At 50.9% G+C, this 19048-nt stretch overlaps 2 protein-coding genes and 1 pseudogene across 2 annotated transcripts; all 3 read left to right on the top strand.

Annotated features, from left to right (window-relative positions):
- The first annotated feature begins 2720 nt into the window (after positions 1-2720).
- LOC101778149 (probable GABA transporter 2) lies at positions 2721-8349 on the top strand. The gene is made up of 6 exons (XM_004969136.3): positions 2721-3178; positions 3301-3531; positions 3928-4025; positions 5491-5677; positions 7231-7361; positions 7584-8349. Exons 1-6 carry the CDS (start codon positions 3067-3069, stop codon positions 8208-8210), a joined length of 1386 nt encoding a protein of 461 aa, XP_004969193.1. The 5' UTR covers positions 2721-3066; the 3' UTR covers positions 8211-8349.
- Positions 8350-8539: 190 nt separating this feature from the next.
- On the top strand, positions 8540-10491 carry LOC101777737 (hydroquinone glucosyltransferase). The gene has a single exon (XM_004969135.4). The coding sequence runs from the start codon at positions 8849-8851 to the stop codon at positions 10325-10327; it is 1479 nt and encodes a 492-aa protein (XP_004969192.1). The 5' UTR covers positions 8540-8848; the 3' UTR covers positions 10328-10491.
- A 4691-nt stretch (positions 10492-15182) lies between these two features.
- On the top strand, positions 15183-16949 carry LOC105914465 (annotated as a pseudogene).
- The last annotated feature ends 2099 nt before the right edge of the window (positions 16950-19048 follow it).

Raw genomic sequence — 19048 nt, 5'->3', positions numbered from 1 at the left:
TTACCATTCGTTTTGACTTTTTTAAATTCATAGTTTTTGTTATGCATCTAGATATATGGTATATCTAGATACGTAGTAAAAATTATGTATATAAAAAATTTAAAATGAATAGTAATTTGGGACGGAACGAGTATCTTGCTAGCTCTCCTAATAGTATCTCCAAGAGTGTCCAATAATTTTACTCCTAATAAGTCAGGATTGGGAGTTGCCCAAAATATATTGGGCAGATAAAACATGCCTTCATCCAACAGTTCCAATTTCCATTTCCAAAAATTATGAAATATCCCACGCACCATCCTTTTTCTTATTTTTCAAATTAGCAGTGATCTTTTGCCTTGGACTTTTCCTGAACGACGCCACTCGCGGTTCTTTCGTCGCGGCGCCGCCGGGCCATCCACTCGCATCCTCGTGTTTCTTTTCCTCTCAGCGGCGTCAGGCCATCTGCTCGGCACCACCGCTGCTCCACCAAAGACATGCCCTGTGGTGTGCGCGCCAACGGCGAGGGTGGCCTGTGCACGGCTAAGCGATGATAAGGGGTAGCGAGTGCAAACTGAATTTATCTAAAGTTCAAACCCCATATAATAACATTCTCAATCTCTTCTCACATGACTCAAAGATATTGCAAATCAGATAGATACAAATTAATCATGACACACGAGTATTCATCAAATGAAGTAATAAAAAAATCTTGCTCTGGAACTTGAATTTAGATTAGCCCAACTCGATGGGACGACCTGGACTCATGGAGACGGCCGCATGGCTCCCTGTCAGGCCACGCACCGCCGCCGTCCTCGACGCTTGCGCCAGCGCCGCTTGCGGAAAGCGGAGAGGCCGGCGGCAGGGTGATGCAGTGCAAGGCACGCGGCGTCACCTCCTGCGGCAAAACGGATGAACGGAGGAAAAATGGCGCCTACGGGAGGAACTCTGCGCGGGAGGAGAAGAAAATCGGTGGGCTTCGTTATTATTTCGCCGTTTGGGAGTGCGGGTTCGCTGCGGAAAAATAGCTCCATTTGCCGTCGGGATTGGGCGTGCGAATAAGTTGGGCATAGGTAACCGTTGGAGCTGTGTTTTTTCTATTTACTCCCAAAATTAAGTTTTGGGTAGTATTTTTGGCATTTTTGGAGATGCTGCTAAGCATTTGTCCCTCTTGTGCCTCCACTAAGATCGCCGTCATTCCAGTGAAGCGACCCGAGTCCACGATGCTGCAAGGAGATTTCTGCAGAAGTGCTCAGCCTCGCCGGTTTCGGCCCAGGTATGTGCAATCTCACCCAGTAGCACCTCGACAGGTCATAGCAGGCGCAGCGAGAGTTACATCTCCGTGCTTAAAGAACGTTATCGGCTGGAGGAAACATGGCATCAGGCATCGCCGCCTTTTCCACGGCTGCGCTATCGGCGGCATGCAGGTAGTGCGGGCAGACTCGGTATCGTTCGCTTTGTCACCTCCAATTGGTACGCCGAGATACGCTGCTCCGGACTTCCGGTACACCGTGCTGCTATGCCAAATTCTACGGACAAAGGGTCAAGTCCGGTGGAAATACGCGCCCCGTTGTCGCTTTGGAGGGATTCTTCTTGGCATCTTCTGCTCATCTTTTGCCTGAAAAGCTTTCGATCCGCGAACAAAGCTGTCTTGATATATTTCCACGGATGAGTCAAGCAGCAGAAGGTCGTCACAGTCACTGTCAGCGGGCGAACACAGGACAACGTTTTTCAAGAAAGAGATATGCACTATCAAGATAAATACTATCAAAGTGAAGCTAGTTTGATGTGGCAGATATATGTGCATTTTTCTATAATCTTGGTAAAATCTGGAGAAATTTGATTTAGAATAAAATTAAAATGACTAATAATTTGGTACGGAATAAGTATAATTTAAAAGAGGTTTCTATCTCATAATAGCATGAATACATTATTCGCAAAAGTTCTGCTTTGTTTTCCTTGGATGAATCTAGTTACCTACATATGGAGTAATCCCTGAAGAGCAACTAAAATCCTGAATACCATCATCATAATACATCCAAATAAAGTCCCAGACGTTAGATAGATGTCATAAAATCTGAGTTAAATCTACACGGTACTACGGCAGCACAACAAACGTTTTACGAAGTATTTATTACAATTTTACATATGCCCAGAGTCAATATTCAGAGAGATACTGATAAGAAAAATTGAGTGAACAAGATCCATAGCATAGTTTCTGGTTGGATCGAGAGAATACTCCACCTCACTTGCTGAGCTGCTGTTGTCATAACTCATAATCTATCAAATTTGGCAGCCGATTTAAATGTTGGAAAGGTTCCAGGACCAACAACAGTTCACTGGCAAGCGGACGCTTATTGACAACAGCGCCGAGTCATAGGGTATCACCAGGTTCGTGCTTCTCCGTTCCCCCTACAAATATAGGCAGGGGCACCATAATGTCGTGCGCCTGTCTCCTTCAGTAAACGAAATAGCACATACTAGTTTTAACAGAAAAGTACTCGATAAAGCCATGTCTTAAAAATCATATTGTTGTCTAAAACGCCAGGTATCCGTGACTGGACGGAGTAATTTGAGCTGATAGATTTAACTCAAGAGCCAAGGGCCCAAGATCAACAGCAGCAGTACTGAGGAAACGATACATTTGCAAAGGGAGGCAAAACAAAACCCAGCGAGCGCATCAGTTGAACAACCCACTACCGGCAATCTACCAAGGTTTCCCCGAGACCGATCGCGACAGCGCGGCGTGCCCCAGGCCGTAAACCGAAGCCCGGCCGCGGCAGCCCGGCGGCGAGCAGCATAAATACGGGGCACGCCACCGCACAAGGGCACAAGGCTCCATCCAAAGAAAACAAGCGGCGATCCGGCAACGGAGACCCCCACGCCACGCACACTTCATCTCCTCGCCTCGCTATTGACTCGCCCATCACCACCCCCAACGCACGCGCCCCGTCGGATTTAAGATTTGAATCGGATCCTCGCGTCGCCGAGCAACTGTACGTGTGCCTGTCTCTCTCTCTGTGTGTCGTCCACGCATAACATAGGCGCCTGCGTCTGCGCCCACGGGCATCGAGCGAGACGGGCGAGGCCATGGCGCCCGCCGCGTTCGACGCCGAGGCCGGCGTCACCAACGGCAACGGCGCCAAGCCAGCACCCGCGGCCGGGGCCGACGCCGGCGCCGCCTTCGTGCTCGAGTCCAAGGGTACGCATGCGATGCACCCGCCGCCTCTTCCTCGTCCCTGATGACTTGCCGAGTTCAATTCCAGCTTTAAGCAGGATGAGCCGCCCGGCCGGCCAATTGATCTCAGGTTTTGCTGGCCGCAGGTACGTGGTGGCACGCGGGGTTCCACCTGACGACGGCGATCGTGGGCCCGACGGTGCTGACGCTCCCCTACGCGCTGCGCGGGACGGGGTGGGCGCTGGGCCTCACCCTGCTCTCCGCCATGGCCGCCGTCACCTTCTACGAGTACTCCCTCATGTCCCGCGTCCTCGAACACTGCGAGGCGCGCGGCCGGCGCCACATCCGCTTCCGCGAGCTCGCCGCCGACGTCCTCGGTACGTACGCGCACCCGCCTCCCGATCTCGGCAACCAAAACCAACCAACCGAATCAACCACCGCCATCCACCGCAAGTCCTCTCTCCCATCCCCCACGTGTTCGGCGCATCATCGCTCGCGACCACGAAGTGGGGGACGCGAGCGCGACAGCGGCATCAATGCCGTGCGCCCGCGCCCCCCACACCTTTCGCCCGCCCATGGCGTTCGTTTGCGTGCACGCCATGGGCACGGAGCACGGCTGTACGTGCCCGGCCGGCCGGCCGGCCCCGCGCTGGTGTCGCACGCCCCTCCCGTTCGGCTTCTTCCTACATTAAATTATAGCAGATGGTGTGTTGGTGAGGTTGAGGTGGCCGCTGATTGAATTGCGATTTGTGTTTGGTGGAAATGTATTGCAGGTTCCGGGTGGATGTTCTACTTCGTGGTCACCGTGCAGACCGCCATCAACACCGGCGTCAGCATCGGCTCCATCCTGCTCGCCGCCGACTGCCTCGAGGTGCGCCGCCGTTGCATCCAAGAAAATCTTAGCATAAGTAAATTCACTTAGCTCATGCTAGCTTTCAACGTTGGGTTAGTTTACCGATCTACTCCTAGCTAGTGAGCTGGGCAATTGTCATGTCCTTTTGCATGCCGTCTCCATCATCTTGGACGTATATGAAATTAGTTAGTTGTAGTAGTCCGCACTCTCTTTATAAACAAGCAATATCCACGGACGGTTGCCGTCGCAAATGTGGAAACGGTCTCGTTCGTCTGTGTGAATGCAGGGGTCTGCGACAGAAATCACGCATCTCCGGCTCCCCAGATTTAGCCTACCTCGAACGGAGAGTGGATCGACATGCGTTGCTTCAGTGAGGACCGCTCTCTGTATCTCCACTGTTGCGATGACTTAATCCGCACGCACATAGGGATGGCCAGCTCAAACTTGACACTAGAAAAATTCTTCAAAAAGTTCACACTAGCTAGAAAATCAGGAAGGAAGGAGGCTGTTGTTGGACGCAAGAGTGACGTGCGTGCCAACACGTTGGAGGATAATTTGAAGCGTTGCAAGTAGTACCCTGATTGGCATTGCTTGTGGGATTTGTAGTATACCAATAACCAAAAGCTTGTGGTCACATAACATTTTATACTTAGAACATGCTGCACTTCACTATCTTAGCAGTTTTGTAAGGTCCAAATCAAGATAGCCATCACGCTACATAAACAACAAACGTAGTCCTGCCAAGCGCTATGGGTCATTTTCTAGTGTTTAGCGTTTCGACGTTGAGATTCGAACATGTAGTTGTAAGCTAGTATAGGCTGTGCTACCCTGAATTTCACACCGTGTTCACTTCGCTGCCAAGATTCATCTACCTTTTCTGAGAGTCAAATTTTACATGGGAAGGAGATATTTCATTCTTTCAACTTCCGTGCTACACTTCACTATTTTAGCAGTTCTGTTGAGCCATACTAATATGTGGTCTTCAGTTCGTTTGATTTGATTTAAATATCCGCCAGACACTGTAAGGTCCAAATCATGATAGCCGATCACGTCAAGAAACAACAAACGAGGTCCTACTAATAAGTGCTGATGTGTCATTTTCTAGTGTTTACCGTTCCGACGTGTTGGGAGACTTGAACGTGTGGTTGTGTTCACACTGTGTACACTTATCAGCAGTCAAGATTCACCTACTACCTTTTCTGAGAGCCAAATTTTACTTGACCTGAAGGTTTATAATAAACACTCCTAAATATGAAGTAAGCTGAAGCGAGAAAGTAACACAGGCAGAAGCAGAACTGAAATCGGCCGTGTCTGAAAGTAGCTCACTAGTTGCTATATGTTTTTTTTTCAGTAAATTTGTTTGACTGAGAAAATAATCAGTAAGTTACTTCATAAACAATCCTTACCTTAATGTCAAGAAAACCAAACAAAAACCTGCTTTCTTTTATCTGCATGTTCTAATGTTTCATGGTGCCCAAAGCAGATTATGTACAGGAGCCTTGCTCCCCATGGTCCCCTAAAACTGTACCACTTCATCATCATCGTGGCTGTGGTGCTCGCCTTCCTCTCCCAGCTACCGTCGTTCCACTCGCTGCGGCACATCAACTTCGTCTCGCTGATCCTGAGCTTGGGCTACACAATCCTTGTGGCTGCCGCTTGCATTCGTGCAGGTAATATTGCCCGAACTCTCCTTGTTTACATAATCCTACTGTACGGTCATACATTCCGCATCTTCCTGCATGTGTTTAGTTTAGGACCATATGGAATGTGTTGGGTTCATCCTACTTTTGTGGGTTGGGTTCAACCCATCTCGTGTTTGGATGAGACGGATAAGTCCGTTTCAATTTTTTTGTTTGATTGTAGTGTTGAGAAAATTAGGATGGATGTCATCTTAACACCGTTAGCCATATCTATTTGTGGACCCACCTGTCATCCATTAGGTCTCACATATCATCCACCTAACATTTTCTTTTTTTTTTCTTTTACCCCACCTTATCTTCTCCCCTACACTGAGACTTCCCACACCGCAGCAACTCACGGGGTCGGTGGTGGAGCTCCCCAAGCCAACGACGCTCCCGGCCGCCATCCTTCGTGCCACTCCTAGCTGCCATCCTTCCTGCCGCTCCTGCGGCCGCTGTCTCCCTCTCTATTTGCGCCGCCGCCCACCCCTCCCTTCTCCCCGGTGCCGGCCGCCACCCTCCTTCCCGCCGGCCTACACCAGCCCCAGCCTCTCCCATGGCCGGAGCCGCCTTGTGCCGTGCCAGAGGCCCGCGCCCCTCGCGCCTGCTTCTCCTCTCGGACGAAACTGTGGGAGACGCCGTGCATATGGGTTGGATGCTCTGCTCATTTTGGACGGATGCATCCAACCTGCATCTGAGGAGAATATTCCTTTATTGGGATGAATCCAACCCACCAACTTTTCAACCAAACATCTCCTTAACTGGGTCCAACCCATTCGAACCCCCTTCAACCCTCAAACCAAACACACCATATGATCCTGATGGAGGAATTAGATTCCTCAAAGGCTGAAACACTTAGGCTGACATAATTGACGAATCAGATGCCTTAAATCTCCCGTTAGTACTTCTCGTTGTGGTTTAGGTGTTCCTTTGCGTACGATGAAGGAAACAAATTAAAGAAAAGATGCTATTTACAGCCGCAGCTTTTCTGTAGTGCTTTGATGCTTCATTTGCATAAGCTCACCTGCAATGGTGTACCGACACCTTAGCACCGTGGAATCGTTAGTCTGACATCCTTCAACAAAACACAACAATGTTGCTTAAAAGATGTCCTTCGGTTTCCTGACAGTTATACTGTTTACAATTGTCACCGACAGGAATGTCTACAAGATCGTCGCACACATGAATGTGTTGCATGATTTGAATTGAGAATTAGGGTGATTTTCGAAAAACACATAATTAAGGAGGCTGGTGTCTAAGAATTTAGGTGTCTGACAGAAGTTTATAAGAATTTTACCCATTTTTAGCTGTACTCCACAGTTCTGAAGTTCTTCCCAGAGATATCTCTACTTGGGTCTCTTTGGGAGTTCGATCAGCTCTGGGTTTCAGAACGAATTTCTTTTAGCCAATGTGTTTCAGATTTTCTTTTTACCTTTTCTTTTGCCATGAAGTGCACCCTATGGAAATCATTAACTTTCCTAGTCTGTTTAGGAGTAGTAGTAACTTGCTGTGCTAGTGTTTAACTATGTCCTCATTCTTGACAGGTTTGTCCAAAAACGTTCCTCCGAAGGACTACTCGCTAAGCTCGTCCAAGTCCGAGCAGACGTTCGATGCTTTTCTATCCATTTCCATCCTTGCCTCCGTCTTCGGCAATGGCATACTGCCTGAAATCCAGGTATTTAACATTGGACGTCCTGAGTAGAAGTAGATATTACTCCTATCTGAGTTGGAAAATTAAATCTTGTCCCAGACAGCATGATATTGGGCTGTAGTAAAACTCGCATGATGGGCTGGGCTCCTTGTTGCATCGAGCTTGCATCAGTAGGCCCATAAATAGAGCCCAGTAATTAAAATCTCATTACCGGTCCAACAAGTTTGAACTCGTTTGTGCGTGCAGGCGACGTTGGCGCCACCGGCGGCGGGGAAGATGATGAAGGCGCTGGTGCTGTGCTACTCCGTCATCGTCTTCACGTTCTTTCTCTCGTCGATCACGGGTTACTGGGCCTTCGGCAGCCACGTCCAGTCCAACGTCCTCAAGAGCCTCATGCCGGACTCCGGCCCTGCCCTCGCCCCGACGTGGCTGCTGGGCGTCGCGGTCCTCTTCGTCCTCCTCCAGCTCCTCGCCATCGGCCTCGTCTACTCCCAGGTGGCCTACGAGATCATGGAGAAGAGCTCGGCCGACGCGGCCCAGGACCGGTTCTCCCTCCGGAACCTCGCCCCGCGGCTGCTGCTCCGGACGCTGTACCTCGCCTTCTGCGCGTTCATGGCCGCCATGCTGCCCTTCTTCGGCGACATCGTGGGCGTGGTCGGCGCCGTCGGGTTCATCCCGCTCGACTTCGTGCTCCCCGTGCTCATGTACAACATGGCGCTCGCGCCGCCGAGGCGGTCCCCGGTCTTCCTCGCCAACACGGCCGTCATGGTCCTGTTCGCCGGCGTCGGGGTCATCGGCGCCTTCGCGTCCATCCGCAAGCTCGTGCTGGACGCCGGCCAGTTCAAGCTATTCAGCAACAACGTTGTCGACTGAACACACTTTGAACGAACGTGTCTCGAATGGCATGGTATATAGCAAGTGCATAGTTGTCGCGCCGAGGTGTTGTGTCGTAGTGCCACTTTGAGTCGATCGATCTGTGACTCTTTTTTCACACCTGAAACGACGCTTGTGAGATGGTTAGTGCTAGTGTAGGTGGGTCCGATCAGGAATAGTCGTTGTCTCCCACCTTCCTTCTCCTTCCCGGCCCGTGCCATGCATGATTAGAGAGCACCGTGTGATATGTGATCACATACGTGGAACGGAGAACACGAGTGTGGCAAGAGGCAGCGCGGCACCACACAGTCCACACACAGCAGATATCCAACGTGCCCGTACCGACAGCGAACCAACCACGTGTTCAGTGAGTGGTTTGAGTCTATTGGCAGTGAGCTTTGTGTTTTTTTTTTCTGAGCAAATTTATGGACTACAAACAGGCCAATAACAACGAGAGGAAGCTGGCGCGGCGGTCCTTGTCGCTGGGGAACCAGTGATCCTTGTTTGCCGCCTCACCCGGACACACTACTTGTACACCCCACTGCATGCACTGCTGCTGCAAGCCTGCAATCGAACTCTGGCAGACTGTTAGTGTGGTAGGCTGGTAGCAGTCCCACTCCCACTGACTGTTTGCTTCCATGGGAACGGAGGCCGCGCACGTCGTGCTGCTCGCGAGCCCCGGCGCAGGCCACGTCCTGCCCATGGCCGAGCTCGCGCGGCGCGTCGTCGCGCACGGCAGCGGTGCCGAGTTCACCGCCACGCTCGTCTCCTACACCAACTTCTCCTCGGCGGTCCACTACTCCTCCGCGTTGGCCTCGCTCCCGCCGTCCGTCTCCACCGCCGTGCTCCCCGAGGTGCCGCTCGACGACCTCCCCGCCGACGCCCGCGTCGAGACCCGCATCTTCACCGTCGTCGACCGCGCGCTCCCGCACCTCCGTGACCTCCTCCGCTCCCTGCTCGCCTCCCCGGCCGGCGTCGCGGCTTTCGTCCCGGACCTTTTCGGCGCGTGGTCGCTCGAGGTCTCCGGGAAGCTCGGCATCCCGGGCTACGTCTTCTGCACGACGAACGTCATGGCGCTGCACACATTGATCTACCTCCCCCACCTTGACAAGACCACCGCCTGCGATTGCGAGTTCCGCGACCTGCCGGAGCCCATCCGGCTTCCGGGCTGCGAGCCGCTGCGCGGCGCCGACCTCGTCGACCCTGTCCAGGACCGCACCAACCCCGCGTACCACTTCATGGTCGAGGTGGGGAGGAGGTATCTCCTCGCCGACGGCTTCATCGTCAACACCTTCGACGCCATGGAGCACGCTACCATATCGGCGTTCAACGCGTTGTCCGACAAAGGCGTGTACCCTCCGGCCTACGCGGTTGGTCCCTTCGTCCGTACGTGCTCATCAGGCGGCGGTGATGCAGGAGAGCACAGCTGCCTGCGGTGGCTGGACGAGCAGCCGGACAGGTCGGTCCTGTACGTGTGCTTCGGCAGCGGCGGCACGCTGTCCACCGAGCAGATGGCCGAGCTTGCGGCCGGGCTGGAGGCCAGCGGGCAGAGGTTCCTGTGGGTGGTGCGGTTCCCCAGCGACAAGGACCGCAGCGCGAGCTTCTTTGGTGGTGGCCACGGCCACGGTCACGGCGACAGCCCGTTAGACTACCTGCCGGAAGGGTTCGTGGAGAGAACCAGAGGCATTGGGCTCGCCGTGGCGGAATGGACCCCGCAGGTGGAGATCCTGAACCACCGGGCCGTCGGCGGGTTCGTGTCGCACTGCGGGTGGAACTCGACGCTGGAGGCCGTGGCCGCGGGCGTGCCGATGCTGGCATGGCCGCTGTACGCCGAGCAGAGGATGAACGCGGTGATGCTGTCGTCCGAGCGGGTGGGGCTCGCGCTGCGGCCGAGGGAAGAGGACGGGGTTGTGCCGAGGGAGGAGGTGGCGGCGGCGGTGACGGAGCTGATTGCAGGTGAGAAGGGCGCCGCGGCACGGGAGAAGGCGCGCGAGCTCCGGGAGGCCGCGGCGAAGGCCTGGGCGCCGGACGGACCATCGCGAGAGGCGTTCCAGGCCGTCGCCGGTAAGTGGAAGAAGGCTGCGTCCGCGCGAGCTTGCGCCATTTGTGGGTCGTAGCTAGCTAGCTAGCTAGGCTTGCGCATATGACAGCAAGCAGATTCATTCATGCCTGTGTGCCTTTGTTCTTCGCTGCTGCGTCTCCATGTTTGTATCATCACCTTTGTATGTGCGTGTCGTGTGTTCCGTGACAAGAATAAGAGGTTGCTCCATCAATTTGCATAGCTGGCCAAGGGAGGCGGAGTTGGCTGGGCAGCAGAAGCCTGAATCGGACTCCCTCTCGGATGCAGAAGTCGGGCTCGAGGTAGCGACGAGCGAGGTCTCGGGAGGAAAAAACGAAAGAATATAACCACATCAACATAATTCCTCCTATTCCCAGACCGGTATACTGGGCCGTGGTAAGTTTGCATGATGCGGAGGTAGGCCTATATTCTTAAGGACCAAAACCACGGCACCAGCCCATCTGCAAAGTTCATGAATTTTGAACCTGGTTGTATACGCAAACTTTGGCGCGGATGATGTAGACGCTGCTGCTGCTGCTGCTGCGCAACCAATAACCCGTCGTCATAAACACAGTAATTTGCAAGGCGAGGACAGAAGATCAATTACATTATATTGCCATATGTGCGCGCAATGCTACTCAGGCGTACATGCACGTTGGCCCGGCCGGTGAGATGATATGGGTAGCGAGCGAAATCGGCAGATATCCCCCCTCCCATCGGCAATCCATCCTGTCCCTGTCCCGGATCACGGGATGATTCGATCCGTTGACCTGCATGCTACAGGTGAAGATACTCTATGCTTCTAGAGCGTTGGCCCGTCAGGGTATGCATTAATGTTGGGCTACGGGCTACCTATGTGACGCCAACGCAATTAATTGAAAGGCAGGGGTTGGGACTTGGGAGAGGGCCTCAAATCATGCACCGAAAAAAGAATGTGACTGTTGTGATTGGAACCTCTTCGATCACGCTCGTTGGGTTTAGTGTCATTTAAGTCCGTACTCTCAAAATTCATATAAACTCAACGTGTGTGGAGAAATCAAAATAGACACCAATTCAAAAATAATCAACACCGGTATTTTAGTGCTTGGCTCTATCAAGTGTTTAATGACCTCTGTCAGATCTTGAGATTTAGCGAAGTCACCACTGGTGCCTCTATCGGTATTTAGATCCGGCAATCACCGAGAGGATGCCTAAGGTAGTGTTTAGTGCGTGGGGCTCGCTGAGATTAGGAACTCGAAGGTGAACTCGAACACACGATTTAGACAGGTTCGGGCCGCTAGATTGCGTAATACCCTACATCCTGTGTGTTGGTTGTATCGTATTGGATTGAACTTATTTAGAGGAGGTCCCTGCCTCACCTTATACTGCTGGGGGCAGGGTTACGAGTCGGTTGTTTATAAGAATACTAGTCGGATTCGACTAGTGATTCCTACTCTAATTGTTACGAGTAGTTTCCCAATCCTCGACTAGTTCTTGTCCTCCATGTAGACCACGCCGTTCTGCACTGTAGTCTCCATGTCTAACACGTATCAGTGTCCAGCTATGTATCTAGAACTGTCCAAACCTTCTGGTGGACCCATAGATGTATGTACGACAAACTCCCGAGTACTTTTTAGTCAAATGTAGCATTTCCGAGTACCTTTGTAGGCTTCTCCGACTAGTTTTTGGTGCTCTTCGACTACTCCATCTGGTTAAGTCTTCAAGTGTACTCGAGTATTGCCATGCAGCTAGGATGTGCTCAAGCTTCATTTAACTTGGTCTTGAATCCTCAATCTCGATTTATATATGGAAGTGCGACGAAAGTCGCACTCCATATGGAGTAGCCCCCGAGCCTTAGGTTGAATCGAAGAATCAAGCTGAGGGTCAATCTGCAATTTCACATCTGTTCTTCGTTAAAACCCAAAAGAAAAACTTTTTAGCCGATGGGCACATGGCACACAGCCCCCGAGCCGTTACACGACTAGTTTGGGTATAACGGTCAACCACTGGTCAATGTGACCATTCGCCAACAGTAACCTTATCTTTTTCCGAAAAAATTGGAAACCGTCGGCCAAGTGCGAAATCTTCGAGCGTTTTAAAAACAGAATATTCCCATTAATCTTACCTCTGTTTTAACTGTGCTGCGCTTATAAATAACGGAGGAAATCATCCCTTCCATTTCACTCGTGCCATCTGTTCTTTCATCTTTCACACTGTAGCTCTAGCGTCGCCGTTTGCCCGATCTTTGAGCTCGAGTGCCACCGTCCCCCCCGCTTAGCCCCCGAGCGTATGCGCAAGAAGACCCTCGTGGCAGCACGGACGGGGAAGAAGGCAACGTCCAACAAGGCGGCGGAGAGCAAGAAGAGAAAGGCAGAAAAGAAGAAGGAAACCTATCGAGGGGTTACCCGAGTGCTAGCCTCCGTCCCGCCGTCAATGAGCACACTGCTTACTACTGAAAGAGTCCCGCCGTCAATAAGCACATTGCTTACTACTGAAAGAATAGTGTCGGTTAAATTCTGAAATAAATTAAGAAAAATGCGACCACCTGTACTGAGTTGAGGACTCGAATCCGAGTGGACAAATTCCACCATAAAGAACCTTGACAGCTAGCTAGGCTGAGTTCACTCCTTCAATCCTTCCACATAAGTTACAATAACTTTTCTTGCGGTCTAATAAAAATTGAGTGTCAGAGTTCAACACCATCTTATTTTTTTTAGTACAATACTAGATTCAATTTGAACTATATATATCTCACCGATGGATTTCTGAAAAAAAAAAGCAAGCATTAACAGCCTAAACACTTATATTAGTTGTTTTATAATCATTCACTAATTACATGAAGAGTATATATATTCTTACAAAAATATTACATGAAGAGATCCGCGCACGGCTTCCTCCGACGAGGGTCCGGCAACGTCCGGGCGACCCCTGTCCCTCCGAGGGTCCAGTGAGCCGTCCTTTTCTGCTTCCTCCCGAAACCCCCTTCGTGACTCCAAGGGTCCTCCGTCAGTTCTCTTCCCTGCACTTAGAATCAGACGGAAAATAGAGCGAACGTTACGGCTAGTTCTCTTCCCTGTACTTCGAAGAGGATTCCGAAGGTAGTTTTCCCAACACATATCTGTAGGTTTTTCGTTGGATCCGCTGACAATGGCTTCGGTGCTCAACGTATCTGCGAAAGGTTGTGGTGCTAATGTGCTATGCTTCTTCATCATTTGCATGGTCGTGCGAGCGTCCCTTGCTCCGAGCGTGTGTTTGGTCACAGTCTTCTCAGAGTTTGTTCAGAGTATTTTTCATTTTCCTCTCCATGTCTCTAGTATGTGTGTTTTAGCTACTATTTTAAAATTTTATGATTTTTATTTTCTCTTAATAAAATACGCGTTGGGCGTGTTCTTAAAAAAACTCAGCCCCAAGAAAAAGAACAGGAGAACTGGATCAAATTTGGTTTTAGTATAGTGAAAACAGAATATATGATATATATGAATATACATATCAAATGGTCCATTATTCGGTGGGAAGGCCTAAAATGGCCGTATGAGCTACGCAAAACAATAACATCCCATTTGAATGTAGATATCAAGGCTCAGAATTTGGAATTGGTATTAGGTGGACTCAATACCTGTTGTTTGGATGGTGAATTGGATTTTCGTCACAGTACCAAAGCTATTCACCCTTCTACCGCAACCCCTTCCTCAATTCTTCAATTCTGACACCTTTGCCTCCGTATTCGCACCGCTCCCCTCTTCCCCTTCGACATGCCTTGCATCTCCCCGTCCGTCCGTCCCTCTCTTTGTCAGCGACCCCACGCCGTACCTCCCTTCCGCTGGCGTGCTCCACGCTACTCCCTCGCCCCTGCACTGCTCCGTGCCCCAAAACCATTCCCTCGCCCTTGCGCCGCTCCCGTGCCCCGTGGAGTGGGTGAGCGGGCGGCGCGAGTGAGCTCCGCCCAGGAGGCGAGCGTGCATTGAGCTCCGTCCCGGACGAAGCCGACGCTACCTTCTCTGGCGCGGCCTTCTCCGACGAGGCGTGGGAGGTGCAGATGAGCTCTGCCCCGAGCGAGGTCTGCCGTTAGCATGGCTGGGGTGGAGAGGAGGAGAAGAAGATGGTCTAATTCTCAATGCGGAGATCCAAGCATGAATTGGAATTTGTCAGCTCCTTGATTCCATCAAACAATTTCATCTACATCCAAACAATGGATTTGGTATTGTAACCTATTACCGATACTACTCTGATTTAGTATTGAACTCAATTTAATACCAAGTCTTCCAGTATTGATGTCCAAGCGGACCCTAAGAAAATAATGGTGATCAACTCCACTTCAGAGCATCAATGGTATCATGAATAATCAAACAACGGAAACAAGAGCTACCTGCAAACCACGAGCTGGCGGGCTGCTGCGATGTGTATTGCTCTTAATTATATTAATACGTCATGAATGGCCATTTCACATCGGCTTTTATTTGAAACCTGCCAGTATTTCAATACGTATGATATGCTATCGACATTACGAAATGGAGATATTAACTTTTATTGGAAAAATGGGTTTGCTGCCAAAATTTGGCATGCTAGAGTTTTGGCAAGCCAATTTTTTGGCTGGTTACCAAAATTTGGCAACTTCTCCTATTTATCTTACCAAAATCACCAAAACTTAACTTTGACATTCCCAAGTTTTGGCTTACTAAAACTTTGGCATGCTCAAGTTTTGGCAAGCAACCAATTAAGCTCTACTCTCTCTTAATGAGTACGTACATGGTATGCTATATGGACATTACGGAATGGAGGGGGCAATCAAACAACGGAAGCAAACCTACTACAGTACTGCCTGCATGCGACGAGTGATTGGCTGGTTGCGACATGTTTGTCGCTCCTTTATAATTGCATACAATGTAATGGCATTACAAGCACGTGGCACAATTCTTAGCACCAGTAGTTGCCAATCAAGCTCAGCTTAGCAGGTGTCGCAGGCCAGGCTGCTAGTTGTGGCATGGCACGGGTGCACGCGCAAGCTTACGCGCCGCACTTCGTCGTGCTCACCAGCCCAGGAGCCGGGCACGTCGTCCCGGTGGCCCAGCTCGCGGCGCGGCTCACCGCGCAGCACGCCGCCACCGCATGATCGTCACCTTCACCAACCTGTCCTCGCCGGAGCACTCCACGGCGCTCGCCACCCTTCCCCTGGGCGTCTCCGTAGCCAAGCTCCTGGAGGTTTCCCTCGACGACCTCCCCCTCGACGCCCACCTCGTGACCCGCATCATCACCGTCGTCCGGCGCACACTACCGCACCTCCGCGAGCTCCTACGCTCGCTCCTGGGCTCCCCCGCGGGCGTCGCGGCCTTCCTGACGGACATGCTCCGCCCCGCGGCGCTCGCTGTCGCGGAGGAACTCGGCGTGCCGCGCTACGTCTTCTACACGTCGAGCCTCATGTCCCTGGCCTCTCTGCTCTACACACCAGAGCTTGCCAGGACGACCACCGGCGAGTGCCGTGACCTCCCGGAGCCCGTGCGCCTGCCGGGGTGTATGCCGCTACGCGGTGCCGACCTCGTTGAGTCCGTCCAGGACCGCACCAACCCCGTGTACGCCCTCATGATCGACCTTGGCCTCGACTACCTCCGCGCCGACGGCTTCATCGTCAACACCTTCGACGACAAGGAGCATGACACTCTGGTGGCGTTCGAAGAGCTTTCTGCCAAAGGAGTATACCCTCCGGTCTACGCGGTCGGCCCGTTCATCCGGCCGTGCTCTGACGAGGCGGCTAAGCACCGCAGCATGCAGTGGCTGGACGGGCAGCCGGACGGCTCGGTCTTGTACGTGTGCTTCGGCAGCGGTGGCACACTTTCATCCCAGCAGACTGCCGAGCTTGCTTCCGGGATGGAGGCGAGCGGGCAAAGGTTCCTGTGGGTGGTGCGTCTCCCCAGCGACAAGGACAGCAGCGCCGGCTACTTTGGGACGAAGGACCACGGTGACGACCCGCTGAGCTACCTGCCGGAGGGGTTCATCGAGAGGACCAGGGGCATGGGTCTCGCCTTGGCGCAGTCGGCGCCGCAGGTGGAAATCCTGAACCACCGCGCCGTGGGAGGGTTCCTGTCGCACTGCGGCTGGAACTCGGCACTGGAGGCCGTGGACGCGGGAGTGCCAATCCTGGCGTGGCCGCTGTTCGCGGAGCAGAGGATGAACGCGGTGAAGCTGTCGTCTGATGGGCTCGGGGTGGAGCTGCGCGTGATGGCACTGGAGGACGACGGCATGGTGCTGCGAGAGGAGGTGGCCGCGGTGGCGAGGGAGCTGGTGGTGGGGGAGAAGGGCGCTGCGGCGCGGAGGAAGGCGCACGAGCTGCGAGCTGGGGCAGAGAAGGCGGCTGCGCCGGACGGGCCGGCGCACCGGGCGCTTGCGGCCGTCGTCGCAACGTGGAAGCTCGGGCGCCGCCAGTCTCGCGGATGAAGTTGACTGGAGTACTGTAAAGCTTTTACCGTGTCACTTGTGTGACGTGTGCGTGGCCGGCGACGCGTAACACGTGCAAGCAACGTTGTTGGTAGTATCTCCTATGCTCCTGGACATGTGCTATTCTGTAATTTTAAATTGTGTCGTCCTCACCGGTGTGATCGTGTGGCGTCATCTGTCACCCTGTTCATATATGCTGCCATGCTGGAGGCGACTTAGCGCTCGCTTGTAATTGAAGTTGCACTGTGGTAACTGAAAAGTGATCCTCCTCACGCCCGGCCACTGCTTAAGTTGCAGTAGTAACAGCTACTGCACGGGAACTCGGTCCAAAGCGGACAGCAGCAGAAAAAAAATATCATCAGACGACCGTCATGCATTATATGTAACGTAACTAAGGGAGAATTTGCTCAATGTGAAGAGACTGAGAATTTACGAATGTGCTATAAGAGATCAAGTTGACAGGTGGCTTGATCTTGATGATGATGAGTGGTTGATAACATAAGTTGAAGCCATCGGTACTCCCTCCATTCCAAATTGTAGGTCGTTTTGATTTTTCTAGACGTAAAAGCTAAACCTCACACGTGTGATTTGAGGCTGGTGCTCACACGATTTTTTTGGCCGTTGGATGTCGATCTGACGCTTCAGGTTCTCCCTGCACCACCGTTTTGCTTTGTCTCTCTGACTTGTGGGCCCGTGCCACTGTTTGTATTTGGGGAACGCGCCATTACTTCTGTCTCTTTCTTGTCTCTTCCGCTTCACCTTCAGTCGCTTCGTCTTTCTCCTCCCCGAGCCTGAGCCGCGGCGATGCCATGTGGAGCTAGGGTTCCGGCCGCTCCGGTGAGATTTCTACTCCCTCTACCAATTTCGCTCCAGTAGATGTGTTGTTTGATTGTGCCCCTGTCCCTGTGTTTCTGTTGTTCGCGTCGATTCGCCTTTTGTGTTGAGATTTTTGGTCACACCCCTGGCGATTTGATGATTCCGTGTTGTAGTTTTTGATTCTCCCCTAGGGTTCATGGCGCATTTGCTTAGTGATTTAGCTTCCAATTGATATTGTTCCATTAGATGCACATATTTGATTTGATTGCTCGACTCCCACCTTGTTTATTTTTAGCAAATTCTTTATTTCTTGCTTTTGGATTGCTATGTACTAGCTGTTCCTACCTGTTCATGATGGATAATTGATGGGATTAATTTGAGGACAAATGTAACTGGTTATTTTGGATGGATGGTACAAAATTTTTTGTGCCTGCATAATAGCTACTGATTTTAATTTCTGTTTTTTAGGCTTTGAATTTGGTGGTTGACTGTAGCCTGGAAGGTTGTAACTAAGTCACTATGTAACCTATTATTTTCCATAAGAATATGCAATCCATTATGTTAATTTGTGGAAATGTTGGTTTCAATGGTAAATGGAAATGGCTGTGACGTAGGGGTAAGTTCTCTTGTTGGGGTTTTAGAAATTCTCTTTGTTTGCAATGCATTTCATCATATGTTGTAAAATGTAAATGACTGTGATGTAGGGGTAAGTTCTCTAGTTGGGATTAGAAATTCTCTTTTGTATGCAAGTTATTTCACCATGTGGTTGTAAAATGGAAATGACTTTGATGTATTCTATTCATGAATGTGTATGCACACAGTCCCTTTTTCTATTTTGTTAATTGTTTGGTCTGATAGGTATTTTTGATATTGCACTTATATCTATTTTTCCAACTAGCACTGCACTACTCTTATTGTACTTTTTTTTATGACATGTAGCTGCTTAGGAAGAAGCCCAAGTTTTGTATCAACGTTGAAAGTTCTCAGGAAAGCGGCGAAGCTCAGACTGAAGACAATTCTTATCCCATGGATGAAAGTCAAAGCGACGCTGCCCCTGATAATGATGTGAGTTGTTAAATTTCATCTTTATTTTTTTTTGTTGCAGTTCTCTTTTTCAGCTTTATACATATTCATGTGATGGAGTATTCAATATTTTTGTTTTTAAGTCATTCTATTTTTTATATGGCAGCATTCCCTTAATGTTGAACTTGATAGTATTAAAGAACAGCCTACAAGCAGGTTCTGAAAGAAGTGAGTTTCATTTTTTTATGCTATCTTCTCAGTATTGTTGTATTCATCTCTCTATATAAATCCCCTTGTCTTTGTTTTCAATTTCCATTGATGTTCCAGTTTCTTCTGTTGTTTTTGCATGTTTCCTTGCTTTTGGATTTGATATCATTTGGTAGGAAAGTCATGGTTTACTTTTTGCTTGTTGGCTTGTGGTGTAGATGTTGAGTTCTTTATCTTGTCCAGTAACTTGATATTACATAAAGAATGTATGATGTGTTTTGCATGATTCGATCTGCGGATAATAAGCATGCTGTGGTTTGTCAAT

Source organism: Setaria italica, chromosome V (assembly GCF_000263155.2).
Source record: "Setaria italica strain Yugu1 chromosome V, Setaria_italica_v2.0, whole genome shotgun sequence".
Classification (NCBI taxonomy): domain Eukaryota; kingdom Viridiplantae; phylum Streptophyta; class Magnoliopsida; order Poales; family Poaceae; genus Setaria; species Setaria italica.
Note: the sequence above shows the minus strand (reverse complement) of the source record. Positions and strands in the feature narration are given on the sequence as shown.

Bases quoted from the DNA above. Each gene is read 5' to 3' on its own strand.
- LOC101778149 (XM_004969136.3), top strand. From the start codon at position 3,067: ATGGCGCCCGCCGCGTTCGACGCCGAGGCCGGCGTCACCAACGGCAAC. The intron at 3,532-3,927 runs GTACGTACGCGC...AATGTATTGCAG, and splicing joins GCTCGCCGCCGACGTCCTCG to GTTCCGGGTGGATGTTCTAC. The intron at 5,678-7,230 runs GTAATATTGCCC...CATTCTTGACAG, and splicing joins TGCCGCTTGCATTCGTGCAG to GTTTGTCCAAAAACGTTCCT.
- LOC101777737 (XM_004969135.4), top strand. From the start codon at position 8,849: ATGGGAACGGAGGCCGCGCACGTCGTGCTGCTCGCGAGCCCCGGCGCA.